A 22128-nucleotide genomic window follows, 5' to 3' on the forward strand; every position below is an offset into this window, starting at 1 on the left:
CCACCGAAAGACTCGTCATTAAATGTAATTGTTTCACGCGACCCGCACGCGAGACTGTTTTCAGGCTTTATCGATAATGTGTTCCTAGCTGGGTGGAAAGTGTCAAACGAGTTGAAACAGGTTCCCACTCTGAAATATGTAGTGAACGATTTTGTATGTGGCTATAACACATCTTTCGCCGATTTTCTTGATATTATAACGATTAAAGCTTTAAATGGTGGGGGCATTAATCGACATTTGGCACCAGTGTATCTGCTATGTAATGTTTGCGATATAAGGTATCAAGCTGTGTCGCATACAGAAACGTTAACAGCAGATACAGAATATATCGTGGACAAACTACAAGTTACTGATAGTGAGAGAATGTCCCTGCAACAAATGTTCCAGAGGGAAGAAATGAACAAAACTCTCAGAGGATTACTAGCAAGTGAAGTACGTCCATTGAGATTACCAAAGGAAACTTGTCCAGATCAACTAGCATATCTATATAAACTCTGGCGGTCCCTTCAGATACAAGGGTATCTGCACATACAAAGTACTTTTCCCTGGGACTTTTTTGAAAACCAAAAAAAAGAGGATTCCATTGTTAAGCTAATACTGGACACAATAGCGGGGCGTCCACTGTCAAACAAAGACAGGAAGTTACAAAGACGTGATGTCTTGGTATCTGCGTACAAAAATGTAGGGAAAAAACTATCAAAAGAATACAGAAAATGTTTATGATGGATTTTCGTTTATTTGGCTATGATATTAACCCACCATCGTGAATGGTGTTTGCACTCAATGTATTTACATAGATCTTGCTCTCCGATTGGTGGTTTGATAGTTTATTTTCTAGCTAATTATACTAAAAATATATGCAAAGATGGGGTTTAAAATTTCATCATGATTGTTTGTTATTCTTTGAAACTATTACTTCTTACGTTCTGATCCTGACAGAAAGCACATCAATATACTGGAAGCACTGGTTCTCGCCTGCCTGATTTTCCGTGATATGATACTAGTCGATATAACTTCGTTAGAGGATGCAAAAGGTGAAATCAACCACTATGGGTAATTAACATTAGCGGATGGTCCCTGTTAGAATATCAACGTATAGTCAATACAATAAGGCATCATTATGTTTTGGTATTTAATAACAAAATAAAAGTATATTAAAATTGACATCAGTGTCCCTATTTAAAATGACACTATCTTAGTGTTGTCTATCTCTGTACTGTAGTTTATTTATATAGATATATATATACTCTCATAATTGTTTAGATTGTTTATTGTCTTTTTAAGATGTTTCAGATTGAATAAATATGTATTTATGTGCTACAGTTTTTATAGGGATTGAATGGATTTTTTTCATGTACATTGCGGCAATGAATAGCAGTAGCTGATCTACATATCCGGTGGAGCGCGTTAGCACAATTCATTTATTTACGTTACGATGAACTACAGTAAAAAAAAGTTTTAACCATTTTAGTAAATTCATTATTTTTTATGAGTATCGGACAGAAAACCATAAAAAAGGAACAGCCAGAACTCCAGCCTACACATAAAATTCAAATGTTCAACTTCCGCCGATCAGCGGATTTTGTTGACAAATATATATCTGTAATCTAATAATAACCAACACTTGATATTCCTTTCACTTTTGAAAGTTGATCTTATGTTTTTTTGTTGTTGCATTAAACACCGCATATTATAAAGTCTATTTCAAAAAGTTTATGTCCTCACTTTTTCAAATCATCGGTCACCATAGTAACCATACAGGACACCCATCGGCAGTAGGCATCTAGAGCTCATTTGAAGGTAAATGTACAGCCGTTGAATATTTGACAAAATAAAACTGCAGATGTAAATGGTGATAAATTGATGGATGAGGTGCCCTGTGCCATAACAAAGTTCTCTGGGTTTAATGTGCAAGTTGAGGTCACGGGGATTACCAAGCCGGACGTTTGGGTGTTAGAAACCACGAGGAGCCGATTGCGGGTCGAAAGTCAGTATTTAATATGACAATGTTATAAAAAAATAAAAAATAAAATAAAAAAGAATAATTTTAATTATATTATGGTCGCCATTTATGATTTTTGTAATTTTTATTATTATTCGCCTCTATCTTATCTCATAGAAGGAGAGATGACTCTTCTCATAAACTATACTCTGCGTAGTAATATGATTTGTCGTTGTGTGTGAAATCAGCTAACCGGTTGCACGATAATCGTTGTATTCATAGTGTAATCATGGTCTAATGGTAGTTGTTTTCAGTTGGTAGATTTATGCACAGAACAAACATCAATAATGTAAGTATAATGTTGTAATCAATACGAAGCAGCTATCATATGTGTGACGTCGAGGCATGATCTTTCAGGGATTATAAAAAAATATTTCAAATTTGCTCTGAATGTAAATTATAAAAGATTCTGTTCTGTTGATGTGTATGGGGTAAAAACCTCAATGGGTCTGGAGAAAATGATATTTCATATGAAATGCTCTGCAGTTTATTGAATTCCTGTCAATACGCATTGATGTTTATAAACTCCATAAACCTCACAAGAACTTGATTCTCTTTAGGTAAACATATACTAGCATGCTATATATCTCGTCGGAGTACACAACATTCCCTTAAAATAGAAAGCATATCACATGTATCATTCACTCTACAAAACAAATGAACCTTTAAAGCGTACGCAATTGATCTACTCAATTTACAAGGAGGATATCATTAGCAATCGTAAACATCTACATCGTATTGCATTATATTTATAATCACCTTAGGGCAATTTTTCAACATACAGCTACCATACGCTTCAAATTAATAGCCTGTAAGAGTTGTCAGATAACAAGAGGCCCTATGGGCCTGAATTGCTCACCTGGTTTTAATCTCACACTTGTAATCTTAAAAGTGGACTAAAATAAACTACAGTCAGAATAGCAGTGTTTGATTCATAAAAACGTATTAAAAGATTTAAACATATGAAGCCTGTGACCTTGAATGTCGAACAAGGACATTAGGGTGAACAGAATTTATAGTCTTCAAACCCAGCATGCTTCTAGCAAAATATCATTATCCTGCACCTTTTGGTACAGAACAAATCATTTAAAGATGTAAACATATATTGACCACTGTAACCTTGAGTATTGGCGAAGGTCATTCATTTGAACAAACTTGGTAGCACTTCATACCAGCATGTTAATGGCCAAATGTCATCACCGTTTGCCTTTTGCTTATTAAGAAGAAGTCATTTAAAGGTTTTTGAACATATTTGACCCCTGTGACCTTGAATATTTGTCAAGGTCATTTATTTGAACAAACTTGGTATTCCTTCATCCTAGCATGTTAATGGCAAACTATCATCACCCTAGGCCTCTCGGGTATTCAGAAGAGGTTGTTTAAAGGTTTTAAACATATTTGACCCCTGTGACCGTGAATTTAGTTCAAAGTAATTTATTTGAACAAACTTGGTAGCCCTTCATTCCTATTTGCTTCTGGCCAAATATCATCACCCTAGGCCTCTTGGTTATAAAGAAGAAGTTGTTTAAAGTAAAATATTGACGCCGCACAACGGCATAAGCTCACTTGGCCCTTCTGGCCAGGTGAGCTAATAATCGATATGACATTTTTTGTGAAACAATCGCATAATATAAGTAATCTATTAAGATATTTGTACACATTTTAACAATAAGGCTACACAAATGTTACAAAGAAATGTTATAAAAAATAATTGGAATCGGGGTATCAATCGTCTAGAATATTTTGTGAGGATAACAAAAACAGCTTAAAGACAGTACATTTATCTCTATATATTGAATTTTATCCCACCTGGATTATCTAATTTTATTTTCTTGGAATTTTACGAAGAAAATACTATCTTTTTTGGTAGGAAAAAAGGTTTGATTGCCAACTTTTGATAATTGATATCAAACCCAAAATTAAAAGTATTTGACTACCGGATGTGGTATTCAATACGAGATCCAACTTATGAATTACAGAATCAGCAGAAATAAGTGAAACATAGTTTATTTATTCCCGTTGCTAACAACTGTTGCTTACATCTTTTTAATTCCATTTCTTTTGCTTTATTGAGTTCTACAGTATATAACCGTAATTAATGATATTTTCCATGGCGCAAAAGCCATAATTCATCTCACATTTGATTATTTTCTCTTCTCCCGTTTTTATTGGAGCGCATTTTTATCAGGGATATGAGTTTCCTTGTAAACATCATAAGTTGATGACGTCTTATACATGTGTACTGCAACAGATATGGTATAGATAATACGTCATATACCAATAACGCTCATTTTTAATGTTTACATGTTGACATATGAAACCTTTATTTATTATCAAATGTTTATTTTCAATTACGAAACAAGAAATGTTACAACATGTACAAGTTAATTTCACATTTTATAGTCATTCACGGTCCATTCATAGTTTCACTTCGAGAACATGTCTCGAAGGCATTTTGGTAAGTAATCCAATTATATATCTACGAAATGATTCGAACTACTTTGGCCACCTGAAGCGAGTTATGACGCTGATCAATAACCTATTGTAAGTATTTATGTTAAGGTGAGTCCATGCAATAAGTAAGGGTAAAATCAAACGAAAGTGGCGTTAACAAATCAACCCTATTTAGCCACTTGAATTTATGTCGTTAAATCACGCCTGCCTATGAGCATGCGCATACAAATAAAGCAAATGAGAACCTCACCTATTGCCAAAAGTCCATTCGACCTCTTTGTAGTTTCCTCCGACCTTCAAATCTCGTAAGGATGGAAAAACAGTAACCAAAAACTAAAGACTGTCTTCTCTACTATTTCACAGGTGAGTCTTTTTAATATTTGTCTTAATTGACATGTTCCTCCATATTTGTTGTAAATGTTATTCATCATAATATTTTGATTTATAATCATTTATAATATTAATTAAGTGTACGTTTTATGACCTTTGGCATGCTACATGTATACAAACTATCACAAATCATACATTTTTTGATTTTCAACACAGTGCATTTACGTCAAAAATGTGTTATATGTTTATTCAATGTTTAAACATTTATTGCTTATAATCATGTGTGCTGTGAAATACAGGAAATTCTTATTACTTTTAAATCTCATGTTTGCAAATTTTGGTGTGTTATGTGGCTAGGCATTATTTAATAATTTCTTAGTACAAAACATCAATTCGTCAATTTGGCGTCCGAATATCATTTTTTTTCACAACCCCAGAGTACGTCGCATCATTTGACTCGTTTTCTAAAGTACATGTACCTATCTTGTACATGTTTATTAATATCATTCTGCTTTAACGAGTCTGCCATTTGTATTAAAAACAATGGCTGGGGTGATTACAGACATCAACCCCCTAACAAATTGTTTACAGCGTTTTTATTATTTCTTTCTTAATTAAAAAAGAATAACCTAGAAAGTGCGTAGGTTCTGATGATTTGTGATATATAATGATTCATAATTTTGTACCATAGATAACTAGTATTCACAACATAAGTTTGTGCATCATAGACCACCTTTTTGGTAACAGTGGAAATTTACAGTATTAACATTATAGCTTATATCGTTATAGTGCCATCATTTAGAGTAACTCTTTCTTTGACATGTTTAATTCATAAAATGACTTAGCGATATGGATGGTCGGTTGGCGCAGTGGAAATCGCATTCGCCTTTCACCAATAGGAACGGGGCATGCTTCTCAAACAGTCACCTGCCCGACCACGTTCGTCTTCGTGTAGTTTCTTTTTTCCTCACATTAAAAGTTAGAGCCTTAGTGTATTAAGGGAGAATTTAAACAGTTTTTGTTATGTTTACAATACATTTACTTAAATCATTTTGTATTTTTAGCCAAACTGTTTGTGACCGAATTATTTTCCAATTTTGATCCAATGTATGCTTAAACTGGAATTAATATCATACCGGAAGCATACTTGCTTAAATGGAAAAAACGATGTTTTTTTATTATTATTAATATTAAACTAGTTTTTACGTGTTTTTTATTTAGTGTTTTCAATAAGGTTTCTTTTGATTATAAACAACAGCCAAACATGGTGTTCGGATATCCATCTTGATGTTGATCTTCTTTGATAGTGCCATTAATTTAAATCTATTCATTTACTATTATCATATACATTACGGTTCTATATTTTAAAACTTTCTGGGATGGAATAAAACTACAGTAATTACAGTAGAATTGTTATTACTTTATGAACATTCACTCATATGGTGTTTGAAAAAAATGAAAAACAAACAAACTGATTTGGAAAACAAAAATCGGCTCAGAAATAGCTTGGTGAACTCAAAAGCACAAGACTCATTTTTAACTAGACGACATTGAATATGTCCCCTTGTATTCTGAATGGAAAACTATCAAGATTCGAATGTATACCGTAAAGTATAAACGGAAACACAAATTTGTTGAAATTTAAGCATCAAACAATGAACTTAAGCAAAGTAAAATATATCAATATGGCTACATCGGTATGTGGCGTGAATACTCCTTTGTTGGTGATACAAAGAAGGGACTGACAGAATGCCTGATGTACTCCTCCCTTCATGGGGGTGTTTGAAAGGGATTCCATATTTGTAAGATAGTTTCCGGATTACAAATAATACCTCATGTCTTACATACATAATTTCGAAAATAATCCTTTTCGGACAGCCGAGTCGGTGATAATTTCCTCTGATGTCAGCTGTTGTTTCTCCACTGTTCCAGATAAATAATCCATTCAAAACTTGTATATTTATCAACATAGCGTGTTGAGCTGGCACCTTGTGTTCATGTTAAGGTGATTTTAATAAGCCTACAGTGAAATAATAATTACATATATCAGCAGAGCACCGTGGTGGACAGCGGTCTGTGTACGATGTACTATGGTGTATTGACTCAGAGATGGAAACTATCCAACTGATACTTTTAGCTTACTCAATAACACTTGGAATCACTGTGCTGTGTTTTTACAGAGGTATGTTTGTTTTATTATTTCGCGTTTGTTTTAAACGACAACACAATAAGCCCGCGGTAAAATTACGGCTTACTAAAATAATTCAAATATCAAATTATCTACGTCAACAACCATATTCGAGTGGATTGATAGAGAATAATATAGAGTCTGCGTCGCATCAGGCGAATTGATAGACAGACAAATTTGCATTCAGAGTCTGATTGTAAGGTTCTCTTTCAAAATACAAGGAGGTTTACTGCTCGAGTATGGTTTAGTCCCGGAGGTTTGCCATAAACTTGGTGACCACACTTATCTCTTTTCCAAAGTAGCACGCGCCATAATATACACACTTTAATCATTGCTAATTTGAAATTAACCCGCATTTCATTATGTTTTAAGATTGATATCATTAAGGGTTTTATGCAAGTCCCAATCTGTTTCAACAATATTAAAAACTAATTCGAACTGCCATCGTTTTGGCCCCGACCATCACCGATCGCGATGAGTCCTACTTTTGAACACCATATTTATTTCTAAAATACATAGCTGCAATTATATGTGTGTTTCTAACGTTCATCTTTTATCTTTATAAATATTCAATGCAAAATATTTTCAAAGTTCATACTTGATTTACCAAATATGTAATTAAAAAAAAAGAAAATGTAGAAATTTTTTAAATTTCTACTTTACAATACGAAAGTCAGAAAACCAGATTATTTATATATTCTATGGATTATCTTTTCCATAATGTATGAACACACAAATTGTTAATTACTTTTCCCTAATTTCAGCCTTTTCAGTCAAATTATACTCATTTTAATACATTGTATAATAGGGTCAAGTCATGTGGAACATGTAAAGACACCATGCGAAGCAGCATCAGGAAATGTGGAATATGTAAAACCACAAAGCGAAGCAGTATCAAGAAATAAAGAACATAGAAAGCTACAAAGCAAAGCAACATCAAATGATATGATACCTGTAAAGCAACAATCAAAAGAAGCATTCACCATTGAGCCCTGGAAAAGCAGAATGGACGCCTTGAAGAGGGGCTGTGCATCAGGACGTAAACAATACCAACTTACCACTTCACAAGTTTCACAGCTGTACTACAGTTCTAGTCGGGCAGGTTTCTCTGTCTGTAAAGTACCAAAGGCGGGGAGTACATTTTGGACGATCATGTTTCTGATTCTGCAACACCAAAAACCTCCGGAAAAAGTATTTTTGATACCAAGGAACAAACTTCACAATAAGGCCAAAGGCCGTGAATCACGTCAACCCCCAAACGACTCGTCATTAAATATAATCGTTTCACGCGACCCTTACACACGCCTTTTTTCAGGTTTTATCGATAAGGTCTTCTTAGCAGGACGGAAATTGGAAGAAAATCAAGACACCAGCAATGCATATATCATAAACGATTTAGTATGTGGCTATAATACAACTTTTGCTGATTTCCTAGATGTCATCACCAAAAACGCTTTAAATGGAGGGAAAATTAATCAGCACTTGGCACCGGTTTATTTGCTGTGCAGTGCTTGCAATATCAAATATCAAGCAGTGTCGCATGCGGAAACGTTAACAGCCGACACAGAATACATTGTGGACAAATTACAAGTTTCCGATAGTGAGAAAAGGTCTTTGAAGCAAATGTTCCACAGGGAGGAAATTAACAAAACTCTCAGAGGATTACTAGCAAGTGAAGTACGTCCATTGAGATTACCAAAGGAAATTTGTCCAGATCAACTAGCATATCTATATAAACTCTGGCAGTCCCTTCAGATACAAGGCTATCTGCACATACAAAGTACTTTTCCCTGGGACTTTTTCGAGAACGAAAATAATTTTGAAGAGAGCTCCATTGTTAAGCTAATACTGGACACAATGGCGAGGCGTCCACTGTCAAACAAAGACAGGAAGTTACAAAGACGTGATGCCTTGGTATCTGCGTACAAAAATGTAGGAAAAGAAACTATCAAAAGAATCCAGAAAATGTTTATGATGGATTTTCGTTTATTTGGTTATGATATTAACCCACCAACGTGAATGGTGTTTGCACTCAGTGTATTTACATAGATCTTGCTCTCCGATTGGTTGTTTGGCAGTCTATTTTATACATGTAGCTAATTATACTAAAAAGATATGAAAAGATGGGGTTTAAATCTCGTCCAGGTTGTTTGTTATTCTTTGAAAATATTACTTATTACGTTCTTATTCTGACAGCAGGCACATCAACATACTGGAAACACTGGTTTTGGTATTCAATAACAAAATAAAAGTATATTAAAATTGACATCATTGTTCCTATTTTAAATGATGCTATCTAAGTGTATATCCGGTCAAATTTTACACTTTGTAATAATAGCTTTTTTTGATGTTACACTGTCATAGTGCTAACCTTCAGCTAGCAATACCTGTGTAACATACTAGTATTCATTATTTAACTCCACTTTATAAAAGAATTGTTAAAATACTGATTTTGACGATCATTTTTTTTCTTAGTAACAGAATAAACTTATATATGTAACATTTGATACCTTTGTTTTTTCTAGTTGATATTATTTTCATCTCAGTTTTTCAAATGCATTTCTATTGAGAATTTCATTTCTACAGTATCGAATGGTATCTTAAAGTAGTAATGCATGGCACATAAAACAACAACTGTAATCGCATATTTTAATAAAATCACTTCCTCCTCAATTTTTAATATAATTCATTATTGCTCATTAATGTACTTTAATTACAGTGTACATGTATGAAGTTAGAATAATAAAAACAAACTTTTGATCCTATGAATTGACGAAGTACTCTGTATTAGATTTTATTTATATAGATATATATATATATACTCCCATAATTGTTTAGATCATTTACTGTCTTTTTAGGATGTTTCAGATTGAATAAATATGTATTGATGTGCTACAGTTTTTATGTAGGGATTAAATGGATTTTTTTCCCATATACATTGCGGCAATGAATAGCAGTAGCTAATCTACATTTCCTGTGGAGCGCGTTAATTCAATTCATATATTAACGTTAAGATGAACTACAATCAAAAAACGTTATAACCATTTTAGTAAATTCATTATTTTTTTTATTAGTATCGGACAGAAAACCATAAAAAAAGGAACAGCCTGAACTCAAGCCTAAACACAAAATTCAAATATTCAATTTCCGCCGATCAGCGAATTTTGTTGAAAAATATATATTTGTAATCTAATAATAATCAACACTTGATATTCCTGTCATTTTTTAAAGTTGATCTTATAGTTTTTTTGTTGCATTAAACACCGCATATTATAACGTCTATTTCAAAAAGTTTACGTCCTCACTATTTCAAATCATCGGTCACCATAGTAACCATACAGGACACCCATCGGCAGTAGGCATCTAGAGCTCATTTGAAGTTAAATGTACAACTGTTGAATATGCGGTTTGCCAAAACACCTGCAGATGTAAATGATGATAAATTCATGGATGAAGTGCCCTGTGCCATAACAAAGTTCTCTGGGTTTTATGTGCAACTTGATGTCACGGGGATTACCAACCCGGACGTTTGGGTGTTAGAAAGTTCGTTACCACGAGGAACCGTTTGCGGTTCGAAAGTCAGTTTCTAATATGACAATGTTATAAAAAAAATGATCAAAATGAATAATATTGATTGTATTATGGTCGCTATTTGTGATTTTTGTAATTGCTCGGAGAAGGGGAGATAACTCTTCTCAGAAACTGTACTCTGCGAAGTAATATGATATGTCATTGCGTGTGAAATCAGCTGACCGGTTGCACGATAATCGTTGTATTCATAGTGTAATCATGGTCTAATGGTAGTTGTTTTCAGTTGGTAGATTTATGTACAGAACAAACATCAAGAATGTAAGTATAATGTTGTAATCAATACGAAACAGCTATCATATGTGTGACGTCGAGGCATGAACTTTCAGGGATTATAAAAAAATATTTCAAATTTGCTCTGAATGTAAATTATAAAAGATTCTGTTCTGTTGATGTGTATGGGGTAAAAACCTCAATGGGTGTGGAGAAAATGATATTTCATATGAACTGCTTTGCAGTTTATTGAATTCCTGTCAATACGCATTGATGTTTATAAACTCCATAAATCTCACAAGAACTTGATTCTCTTTAGGAACAAATATATTAGCATGCTATATATCTCATCGGAGCACACACCATTCCCTTAAAATATAAAGCATATCATATATAACATACACTCTACAAAACAAATGAACCATTAAAGCGTACGCAATTGATCTACTCAATTTACAAGGAGGATATCATTAGCAACGTAAACATCCACATCGTATTGCATTATATATATAATCACCTAAGGGCAATTTTTTCAACATACAGCTACCATACGCTTCAAATTAATAGCCTGTAAGAGTTGTCAGATAACAAGAGGCCCAATGGGCCTGAATTGCTCGCCTGGTTTTAATCTCACACTTGTAATCTTAAAAGTGGACTAAAATAAATTACAGTCAGAATAGCAGTGTTTGATTCATAAAACTTATTAAAAGATTTACACATATGAAGCCTGTGACCTTGAATGTCTAACAAAGACATTAGGGTGAACAGAATTTATAGTCTTCAAACCCAGCATGCTTCTAGCAAAATATCATTACCCTGGACCTTTTGGTACAGAACAAATCATTTAAAGATGTAAACATATATTGACCACTGTAACCTTGAGTATTGGCGAAGGTCATTCATTTGAACAAACTTGGTAGCACTTCATACCAGCATGTTAATGGCCAAATGTCATCACCGTTTGCCTTTTGCTTATTAAGAAGAAGTCATTTAAAGGTTTTTGAACATATTTGACCCCTGTGACCTTGAATATTTGTGAAGGTCATTTATTTGAACAAACTTGGTATTTCTTCATCCTAGCATGTTAATGGCAAACTATCATCACCCTAGGCCTCTCGGGTATTCAGAAGAGGTTGTTTAAAGGTTTTAAACATATTTGACACCTGTGACCTTGAATTTAAGTCATGGGCATTCATTTGAACAAACTTGGTAGTCCTTCATCCCAGCATTTTCTTGGCCAAATATCATCACCCTAGGCCTCTTGGTTATTCAGAAGAAGTTGTTTAAATGTTTTGTACATATTTGACCCCTGTGACCGTGAATTTAGTTCAAGGTAATCTATTTGAACAAACTTGGTAGCCCTTCATTCCTATTTGCTTCTGGCCAAATATCATCACCCTAGGCCTCTTGGTTATAAAGAAGAAGTTGTTTAAAGTAAAATATTGACGCCGCACAACGGCATAAGCTCACTTGGCCCTTCTGGCCAGGTGAGCTAATAATCGATATGACATTTTTTTGTGAAACAATCGCATAATATAAGTAATCTATCAAGATATTTGTACACATTTTAACAATAAGGCTACACAAATGTTACAAAGAAATATTATAAAAAAGAATTGGAATCGGGGTATCAATTGTCTAGAATATTTTGTGAGGATAACAAAAACAGCTTAAAGACAGTACATTTATCTCTATATATTGAATTTTATCCCCCCTGGATTATCTAATTTTATTTTCTTGGAATTTTACGAAGAAAATACTATCTTTTTTGGTAGGAAAAAAGGTTTGATTGCCAACTTTTGATAATTGATATCAAACCCAAAATTAAAAGTATTTGACTACCGGATGTGGTATTCAATACGAGATCCAACTTTATGAATTACAGAATCAGCAGAAATAAGTGAAACATAGTTTATTTATTCCCGTTGCTCACAACTGTTGCTAACATCTTTTTAATTCCATTTCTGTTGCTTTATTGAGTTCTACAGTATATAACCGTAATTTATTATATTTTCCATGGCGCAAAAGCCATAATTCATCTCACATTTGATTATTTTCTCTTCTCCCGTTTTTATTGGAGCGCATTTTTATCATGGATATGAGTTTCCTTGTAAACATCATAAACTGATGACGTCTTATACATGTGTACTGTTTATCATTGACGTCATAACAGCATTTAGTTGCGCGATGAAGCTATATATATACGTATGTTAAAAATAAATATCTTGTTAAGAAAAAAAAATCCACTATATATAATATATCTAGCAACAAACACGAAGTGGATATAAAGCAATATTCGTAAGAATGTGCTCACTGTTATTTAACTATTTTCAATAAGATTGAAGAACAAATAATATAATGAAAAATATAAATAATATGATCACGAAGAACACAAAAAATCATGAAAACTACAAACACCTGTACGATATGAAATGGCAGGCGAGCAACAGATATGGTATAGACAATACGTCAAATACCAGAAACGCTCGTTTTTAATGTTTACATGTTGATTTATGAAACCTTTATTTATTATCAAATGTTTATTTTCAAGTACGAAACAAGAAATGTTACAACATGTACAAGTTAATTTCACATTTTATAGTCATTCACGGTCCATTCATAGTTTCACTTCGAGAACATGTCTCGAAGGCATTTTGGTAAGTAATCCAATTGTATATCTACGAAATGATTCGAACTACTTTGGCCGCCTGAAGCGAGTTATGACACTGATCAATAACCTATTGTAAGTATTTATGTTAAGGTGAGTCCATGCAATAAGTAAGGGTAAAATCAAACGAAAGTGGCGTGAACAAATCAACCCTATTTAGCCACTTGAATTTATGTCGTTAAATCACGCTTGCCTATGAGCATGCGCATACAAATAAAGCAAATGAGAACCTCACCTATTGCCAAAAGTCCATTCGACCTCTTTGTAGTTTCCTCCGACCTTCAAATCTCGTAAGGATGGAATAACAGTAACCCAAAACTAAAGAATGTCTTCTCTACTATTTCACAGGTGAGTCTTTTTAATATTTGTCTTAATTGACATGTTCCTCGGTATTTGTTGTAAATGTTATTCACCATAATATTTTGATTTACAATCATTTATAATATTAATAAGTGTACGTTTTATGACCTTTAGCATGCTACATGTATACAAACTATCACAAATCATACATTTTTTTTATTTCAACACAGTGCATTTACGTCAAAAATGTGTTATATGTTTATTCAATGTTTAAACATTTATTGCTTATAATCATGTGTGCTGTGAAATACAGGAAATTCTTATTACTTTTAAATCTCATGTTTGAAAATTCTGGTGTGTTATGTAGCTAGGCATTATTTAATAAGTTCTTTATACAAAACGTCAATTCGTCAATTTGGCGTCAGAATATCATTTTTTTTCACAACCCCAGAGTACGTCGATTCATTTCACTCGTTTTCTAAAGTACATGTATCTATCTGGTACATGTTAATTAATATCATTCTGCTTTAACGAATCTGCCATTTATATTAAAAACAATGGCTGGGGTGATGACAGACATCAACCCCCTAACAAATTGTTTACAGCGTTTTTATTATTTATTTATTTCTTGATTAAAAAAGAATAACCTAGAAAGAGCGTAGGTTTTGCTGATTTGTGATATATACCGATTCATAATTTTGCACGATAGATAACTAGTATTCACAACATAAGTTTGTGCATCATAGACCATCTTTTTGGTAACAGTGGAAATTTACAGTATTAACATTATAGCTTATATCGTTATAGTGCCATCATTTAGAGTAACTCTTTCTTTGACATGTTTAATTCATAAAATGACTTAGCAATATGGATGGTCGGTTTGCGCAGTGGAAATCGCATTCGCCTTTCACCAATAGGAACGGGGCATGCTTCTCAAACAGTCACCTGCCCGACCACGTTCGTCTTCGTGTAATTTGTTTTTTCCTCACCTTAAAAGTTCGAGCCTTAGTGTATTAAGGGAGAATTTAAACAGTTTTTGTTATGTTTACAATACATATACTTAAAACTGCTGATGTTGTCTTTTTGAGCTGTGTATTTTGTATTTTTAGCCAAACTGTTTGTGACCGAATTATTTTCCAATTGTTATATCCAATGTATGCTCAAACTGGAATTAATAACATACCGGAAGCATACTTGCCTAAATGGAAAAAACGATGTTTTTTTATCATTATTATTAATATTAAACTTGTTTTTACGTGTTTTTTATTTAGTGTTTTCAATAAGGTTTCTTTTGATTATAAACAACAGCCAAACATGGTGTTCGGATATCCATCTTGATGTTGATCTTGTTTGATAGTGCCATTAATTTAAATCTATTCATTTACTATTATCATATACATTACGGTTTTATATTTTAAAACTTTCTGGGATGGAAAAAAACTACAGTAATTACAGTAGAATTGTTATTACTTTATGAACATTCACTCATATGCTGTTTGAAAAAAATGAAAAACAAACAAACTGATTTGGAAAACAAAAATCGGCTCAGAAATAGCTTGGTGAACTCAAAAGCTCAAGACTCATTTCAAACTAGACGACATTGAATATGTCCCCTTTTATTCTGAATGGAAAACTATCAAGATTCGAATGTATACCGTAAAGTAAAAACGGAAACACAAATTTGTTGAAATTTAAGCATCAAACAATCAACTTAAGCAAAGTAAAATATATCAATATGGCTATATCGCTATGTGGCGTGAATATTCCTTTGTTGGCGATACAAAGAAGGGACCGACAGAATGCCTGATGTACTCCTCCCTTCATTGAGGTGTTTGAAAGGGATTCCATATTTGTAAGATAGTTTCCGGATTACAAATAATACCTCATGTCTTATATACATAATTTCGAAAATAATCCTTTTCGGACAGCCGAGTCGGTGGTAATTTCCTCTGACCTCAGCTGTAGTTTCTCCACTGTTCCAGATAAACAATCCATTCAAAACTTCTTTATGTATCAATATTGCGTGATGAGCTGGCACCTTGTGTTCATGTTAAGGTGATTTTAATGAGCCTACAGTGAAATAATAATTACATATATCAGCAGAGCACCGTGGTGGACAGCGGTCTGTGTACGATGTACTATGGTGTATTGACTCATAGATGGAAACTTATCCAACTGATACTTTTAGCTTACTCAATAACACTTGGAATCACTGTGCTGTGTTTTTACAGAGGTATGTTTGTTTTATTATTTCGCGTTTGTTTTAAACGACAACACAATTAGCCTGCGGTAAAATTACGGCTTACTAAAATAATTCAAATATCAAATTATCTACGCCAACAACCATATTCGAGTGGATTGATAGAGAATAATATAGAGTCTGCGTCGCATCAGGCGAATTGATAGACAGACACATTTGCATTCAGAGTCTGATTGTAAGGTTTTCTTTCAAAATACAAGGAGGTTTACTGCTCGAGTATGGTTTAGTCCCGGAGGTTTGCCATAAACTTGGTGACCACACTTATCTCTTTTCCAAAGTAGCACGCTCCATAATATACACACTTTACTCATTGTTAATTTGAAATTAACCCGCATTTCATTATTTGTTTTAAGATTGATATCATTCCGGGTTTTATGCAAGTCCCAATCTGTTTCAACAATATTAAAAACTAATTCGAACTGCCATCGTTTTGGCCCCTACCATCACCGATCGCGATGAGTTCTACTTTTGAACACCATATTTATTTCTAAAATACATAGCTGCAATTATATGTGTTTCTAACGTTCATCTTTTATCTTTATAAATATTCAATGCAAAATATTTTCAAAGCTCATACTTGATTTACCAAATATGTAATTAAAAAAAAATATGTAGAAAAATTTTAAATTTCTACTTTACAAAACCAAAGTCAGAAAACCAGATTATTTATATATTCTATGGATTATCTTTTCCATAATGTATGAACACACAAATTGTTAATTACTTTTCCCTAATTTCATCCTTTTCAGACTAATTATACTCATTTTAATACATTGTATAATAGGGTCAAGTAATGTGGAACATGTAAAGACACCATGCGAAGCAGCATCAGGAAATGTGGAATATGTAAAACCACAAAGCGAAGCAGTATCAAGAAATAAAGAACATAGAAAGCTACAAAGCAAAGCAACATCAAATGATATGATACCTGTAAAGCAACCATCAAAAGAAGCATTCACCATTGAGCCCTGGAAAAGTAGAATGGACGCCTTGAAGAGGGGCTGTGCATCAGGACGTAAACAATACCAACTTACCACTTCACAAGTTTCACAGCTGTACTACAGTTCTAGTCGGGCAGGTTTCTCTGTCTGTAAAGTACCAAAGGCGGGGAGTACATTCTGGACGATCATGTTTCTGATTCTGCAACAGCAAAAACCACCGGAAAAAGTATTTTTGATACCAAGGAACAAACTTCACAATAAGGCCAAAGGCCGTGAATCACGTCAACCCCCAAACGACTCGTCATTAAATATAATCGTTTCACGCGACCCTTACACACGCCTTTTTTCAGGTTTTATCGATAAGGTCTTCTTAGCAGGACGGAAATTGGAAGAAAATCAAGACACCAGCAATGCATATATCATAAACGATTTAGTATGTGGCTATAATACAACTTTTGCTGATTTCCTAGATGTCATCACCAAAAACGCTTTAAATGGAGGGAAAATTAATCAGCACTTGGCACCGGTTTATTTGCTGTGCAGTGCTTGCAATATCAAATATCAAGCAGTGTCGCATGCGGAAACGTTAACAGCCGACACAGAATACATTGTGGACAAATTACAAGTTTCCGATAGTGAGAAAAGGTCTTTGAAGCAAATGTTCCACAGGGAGGAAATTAACAAAACTCTCAGAGGATTACTAGCAAGTGAAGTACGTCCATTGAGATTACCAAAGGAAATTTGTCCAGATCAACTAGCATATCTATATAAACTCTGGCAGTCCCTTCAGATACAAGGCTATCTGCACATACAAAGTACTTTTCCCTGGGACTTTTTCGAGAACGAAAATAATTTTGAAGAGAGCTCCATTGTTAAGCTAATACTGGACACAATGGCGAGGCGTCCACTGTCAAACAAAGACAGGAAGTTACAAAGACGTGATGCCTTGGTATCTGCGTACAAAAATGTAGGAAAAGAAACTATCAAAAGAATACAAAAAATGTTTATGATGGATTTTCGTTTATTTGGTTATGATATTAACCCACCAACGTGAATGGTGTTTGCACTCAGTGTATTTACATAGATCTTGCTCTCCGATTGGTTGTTTGGCAGTCTATTTTATACATGTAGCTAATTATACTAAAAAGATATGAAAAGATGGGGTTTAAATCTCGTCCAGGTTGTTTGTTATTCTTTGAAAATATTACTTATTACGTTCTTATTCTGACAGCAGGCACATCAACATACTGGAAACACTGGTTTTGGTATTCAATAACAAAATAAAAGTATATTAAAATTGACATCATTGTTCCTATTTTAAATGACGCTATCTAAGTGTATATCAGGTCAAATTTTACACTTTGTAATAATAGCTTTTTTTGATGTTACACTGTCATAGTGCTAACCTTCAGCTAGCAATACCTGTGTAACATACTAGTATTCATTATTTAACTCCACTTTATAAAAAAAATGTTAAATTACTGATTTTGACGATCATTTTTTTTCTTAGCAACAGAATAAACTTATATATGTAACATTTGATACCTTTGTTTTTTCTAGTTGATATTATTTTCATCTCAGTTTTTCAAATGCATTTCTATTGAGAATTTCATTTCTACAGTATCGAATGGTATCTTAAAGTAGTAATGCATGGCACATAAAACAACAACTGTACTCGCATATTTTAACAAAATCACTTCCTCCTCAATTTTTAATATAATTCATTATTGCTCATTAATGTACTTTAATTACAGTGTACATGTATGAAGTTAGAATAATAAAAACAAACTTTTGAACCTATGAATTGACGAAGTACTCTGTATTAGATTTTATTTATATAGATATATATATATATATACTCCCATAATTGTTTAGATCATTTACTGTCTTTTTAGGATGTTTCAGATTGAATAAATATGTATTGATGTGCTACAGTTTTTATGTAGGGATTAAATGGATTTTTTCCAATATACATTGCGGCAATGAATAGCAGTAGCTAATCTACATTTCCTGTGGAGCGCGTTAATTCAATTCATATATTAACGTTACGATGAACTGCAATCAAAAAACGTTATAAACATTTTAGTAAATTCATTATTTTTTTTATTAGTATCGGACAGAAAACCATAAAAAAGGAACAGCCCGAACTCAAGCCTACACACAAAATTCAAATATTCAATTTCCGCCGATCAGCGAATTTTGTTGAAAAATATATATTTGTAATCTAATAATAATCAACACTTGATATTCCTTTCATTTTTTAAAGTTGATCTTATAGGTTTTTTTGTTGCATTAAACACCGCATATTATAACGTCTATTTCAGAAAGTTTATGTCCTCACTATTTCAAATCATCGGTCACCATAGTAACCATACAGGACACCCATCGGCAGTAGGCATCTAGAGCTCATTTGAAGTTAAATGTACAACTGTTGAATATGCGGTTTGCCAAAACACCTGCAGATGTAAATGATGATAAATTCATGGATGAAGTGCCCTGTGCCATAACAAAGTTCTCTGGGTTTTATGTGCAACCTGATGTCACGGGGATTACCAACCCTGACGTTTGGGTGTTAGAAAGTTCGTGACCACGAGGAACCGTTTGCGGTTCGAAAGTCAGTATTTAATATGACAATGTTATAAAAAAAAAAATATATCAAAAGGAATAATATTGATTGTATTATGGTCGCTATTTGTGATTTTTGTAATTTCTCGGAGAAGGGGAGATAACTCTTCTCAGAAACTGTACTCTGCGAAGTAATATGATATGTCATTGTGTGTGAAATCAGCTGACCGGTTGCACGATAATCGTTGTATTCATAGTGTAATCATGGTCTAATGGTAGTTGTTTTCAGTTGGTAGATTTATGTACAGAACAAACATCAAGAATGTAAGTATAATGTTGTAATCAATACGAAACAGCTATCATATGTGTGACGTCGAGGCATGAACTTTCAGGGATTATAAAAAAATATTTCAAATTTGCTCTGAATGTAAATTATAAAAGATTCTGTTCTGTTGATGTGTATGGGGTAAAAACCTCAATGGGTGTGGAGAAAATGATATTTCATATGAAATGCTTTGCAGTTTATTGAATTCCTGTCAATACGCATTGATGTTTATAAACTCCATAAACCTCACAAGAACTTGATTCTCTTTAGGTAAACATATACTAGCGTTCTATATATCTCGTCGGAGTACACAACATTCCCTTAAAATAGAAAGCATATCACATGTATCATTCACTCTACAAAACAAATGAACCATTAAAGCGTACGCAATTGATCTACTCAATTTACAAGGAGGATATCATTAGCAACGTAAACGTCTACATCGTATTGCATTATATATATAATCACCTTAGGGCAATTTTTCAACATACAGCTACCATACGCTTCAAATTAATAGCCTGTAAGAGTTGTCAGATAACAAGAGGCCCAATGGGCCTGAATTGCTCACCTGGTTTTAATCTCACACTTGTAATCTTAAAAGTGGACTAAAATAAACTACAGGCAGAATAGCAGTGTTTGATTCATAAAAACGTATTAAAAGATTTAAACATATGAAGCCTGTGACCTTGAATGTCGAACAAGGACATTAGGATGAACAGAGTTTATAGTCTTCAAACCCAGCATGATTCTAGCAAAATATCATTACCCTGGACCTTTTGGTTATACAGAACAAATCATTTAAAGATGTAAACATTTATTGACCACTGTAACCTTGAGTATGGGCGAAGGTCATTCATTTGAACAAACTTGTTAGCCCTTCATACCAGCATGTTAATGGCCAAATATCATCACCCTTTGCCTTTTGGTTATTCAGAAGAAATTGTTTAAATATTTTAACATATTTGACCCCTGTGACCTTGAAAATAAGTCAAGGTCATTTATTTGAACAAAATTGGTAGCCCTTTATCCCAGAATGTGACTGGCCAACTATCATCACCCTAGGCCTTTCGGGTATTCAGAAGAGGTTGTTTAAAGGTTTTAAACATATTTGACACCTGTGACCTTGAATAAGTGTCAAGGTCATTCATTTTAACAAAATTGGTAGTCCTTCTTCCTATCATGTTAATGGTCAAATATCATTATCCTAGGCCTCTTAGTTATTCAGAAGAAGTTGTTTAAAGGTTTTAAACATATTTGACCCCTGTGACCTTGAATATAAGTCATGGGCATTTATTTGAACAAACTTGGTAGTCCTTCATCCCAGTTTGCTTCTGGCCAAATATCATCACCCTAGGCCTCTTGGTATTAAGAAGAAGTTGTTTAAAGTAAAATATTGACGCCGGACGACAGACGGACGGACGGACGACGGACGCCGCACAACGGCATAAGCTCACTTGGCCCTTCTGGCCAGGTGAGCTAATAATCGATATGACATTTTTTGCCAAACAATCGCATAATATAAGTAATCTATCAAGATATTTGTACACATTTAACAATAAGGCTACACAAATGTTACAAAGAAATATTATAAAAAATAATTGGAATCAGGGTATCAATTGTCTAGAATATTTTGTGAGGATAAAAAAACAGCTTAAAGACAGTACATTTCTCTATATATTGCATTTTATCCCACCTGGATTATCTAATGAATATTTATTTGATTTACTTGGAATTTTACGAAGAAAATACTATCCTTTTGGTAGGAAAAAAAAGTTTGATTGTCAATTTTTGATAATTGATATCAAACTCAAATTAAAAGGAATAACTCTTGTAATGTATGTTTATTTGACTATCGGATGTGGTATTCAATATGAGATCCAACTTTATGAATTACAGAATCAGCAGAAATAAGTGAAACAGTTTATGTATTCCCGTTGCTAACAACTCTTGCTAACATCTTTTTAATTACATTTCTGTTGCTTTATTGAGTTCTACAGTATATAACGGTAATTTATGATATTTTCCATGGCGCAAAAGCCATTATTCATCTCACATTTGATTATTTTCTCTTCTCCCGTTTTTATTGGAGCGCATTTTTATCATGGATATGAGTTTCCTTGTAAACATCATAAATTGATGACGTCTTATACATGTGTACTGTTTATCATTGACGTCATAACAGCATTTAGTTGCGCGATGAAGCTATATATATATACGTATAAGCAATATTCGTTAGAATGTGCTCACTGTTATTTAACTATTTTCAATAAGATTGAAGAACAAATAATATAATG

General features: G+C 33.4%; 2 protein-coding genes across 2 annotated transcripts; both read left to right on the forward strand.

Annotated features, from left to right (window-relative positions):
- Nucleotides 1-6813: 6813 nt before the first annotated feature.
- Nucleotides 6814-9474, forward strand: LOC110440534 (carbohydrate sulfotransferase 10-like). Its single transcript, XM_021483670.1, has 2 exons — nucleotides 6814-6968; nucleotides 7783-9474. The coding sequence occupies exons 1-2, from the start codon at nucleotides 6896-6898 to the stop codon at nucleotides 8991-8993; spliced, it is 1284 nt and encodes a 427-aa protein (XP_021339345.1). The 5' UTR covers nucleotides 6814-6895; the 3' UTR covers nucleotides 8994-9474.
- Nucleotides 9475-13399: 3925 nt separating this feature from the next.
- On the forward strand, nucleotides 13400-18473 carry LOC110440458 (carbohydrate sulfotransferase 10-like). Its single transcript, XM_021483559.1, has 3 exons — nucleotides 13400-13791; nucleotides 15847-15976; nucleotides 16788-18473. Exons 2-3 carry the CDS (start codon nucleotides 15877-15879, stop codon nucleotides 17996-17998), a joined length of 1311 nt encoding a protein of 436 aa, XP_021339234.1. The 5' UTR covers nucleotides 13400-13791; nucleotides 15847-15876; the 3' UTR covers nucleotides 17999-18473.
- Nucleotides 18474-22128: the final 3655 nt, after the last annotated feature.

This window comes from Mizuhopecten yessoensis, unplaced genomic scaffold (genome assembly GCF_002113885.1).
Source record: "Mizuhopecten yessoensis strain PY_sf001 unplaced genomic scaffold, ASM211388v2 scaffold11183, whole genome shotgun sequence".
In the NCBI taxonomy this organism is placed as follows: Eukaryota; Metazoa; Mollusca; class Bivalvia; order Pectinida; family Pectinidae; genus Mizuhopecten; species Mizuhopecten yessoensis.

Coding starts and splice junctions, on each gene's coding strand:
- LOC110440534 (XM_021483670.1), top strand. CDS start 6,896: ATGGAAACTATCCAACTGATACTTTTAGCTTACTCAATAACACTTGGA. Junction 6,969..7,782: donor TGTGCTGTGTTTTTACAGAG/GTATGTTTGTTT, acceptor ATTGTATAATAG/GGTCAAGTCATGTGGAACAT.
- LOC110440458 (XM_021483559.1), top strand. CDS start 15,877: ATGTACTATGGTGTATTGACTCATAGATGGAAACTTATCCAACTGATA. Junction 15,977..16,787: donor TGTGCTGTGTTTTTACAGAG/GTATGTTTGTTT, acceptor ATTGTATAATAG/GGTCAAGTAATGTGGAACAT.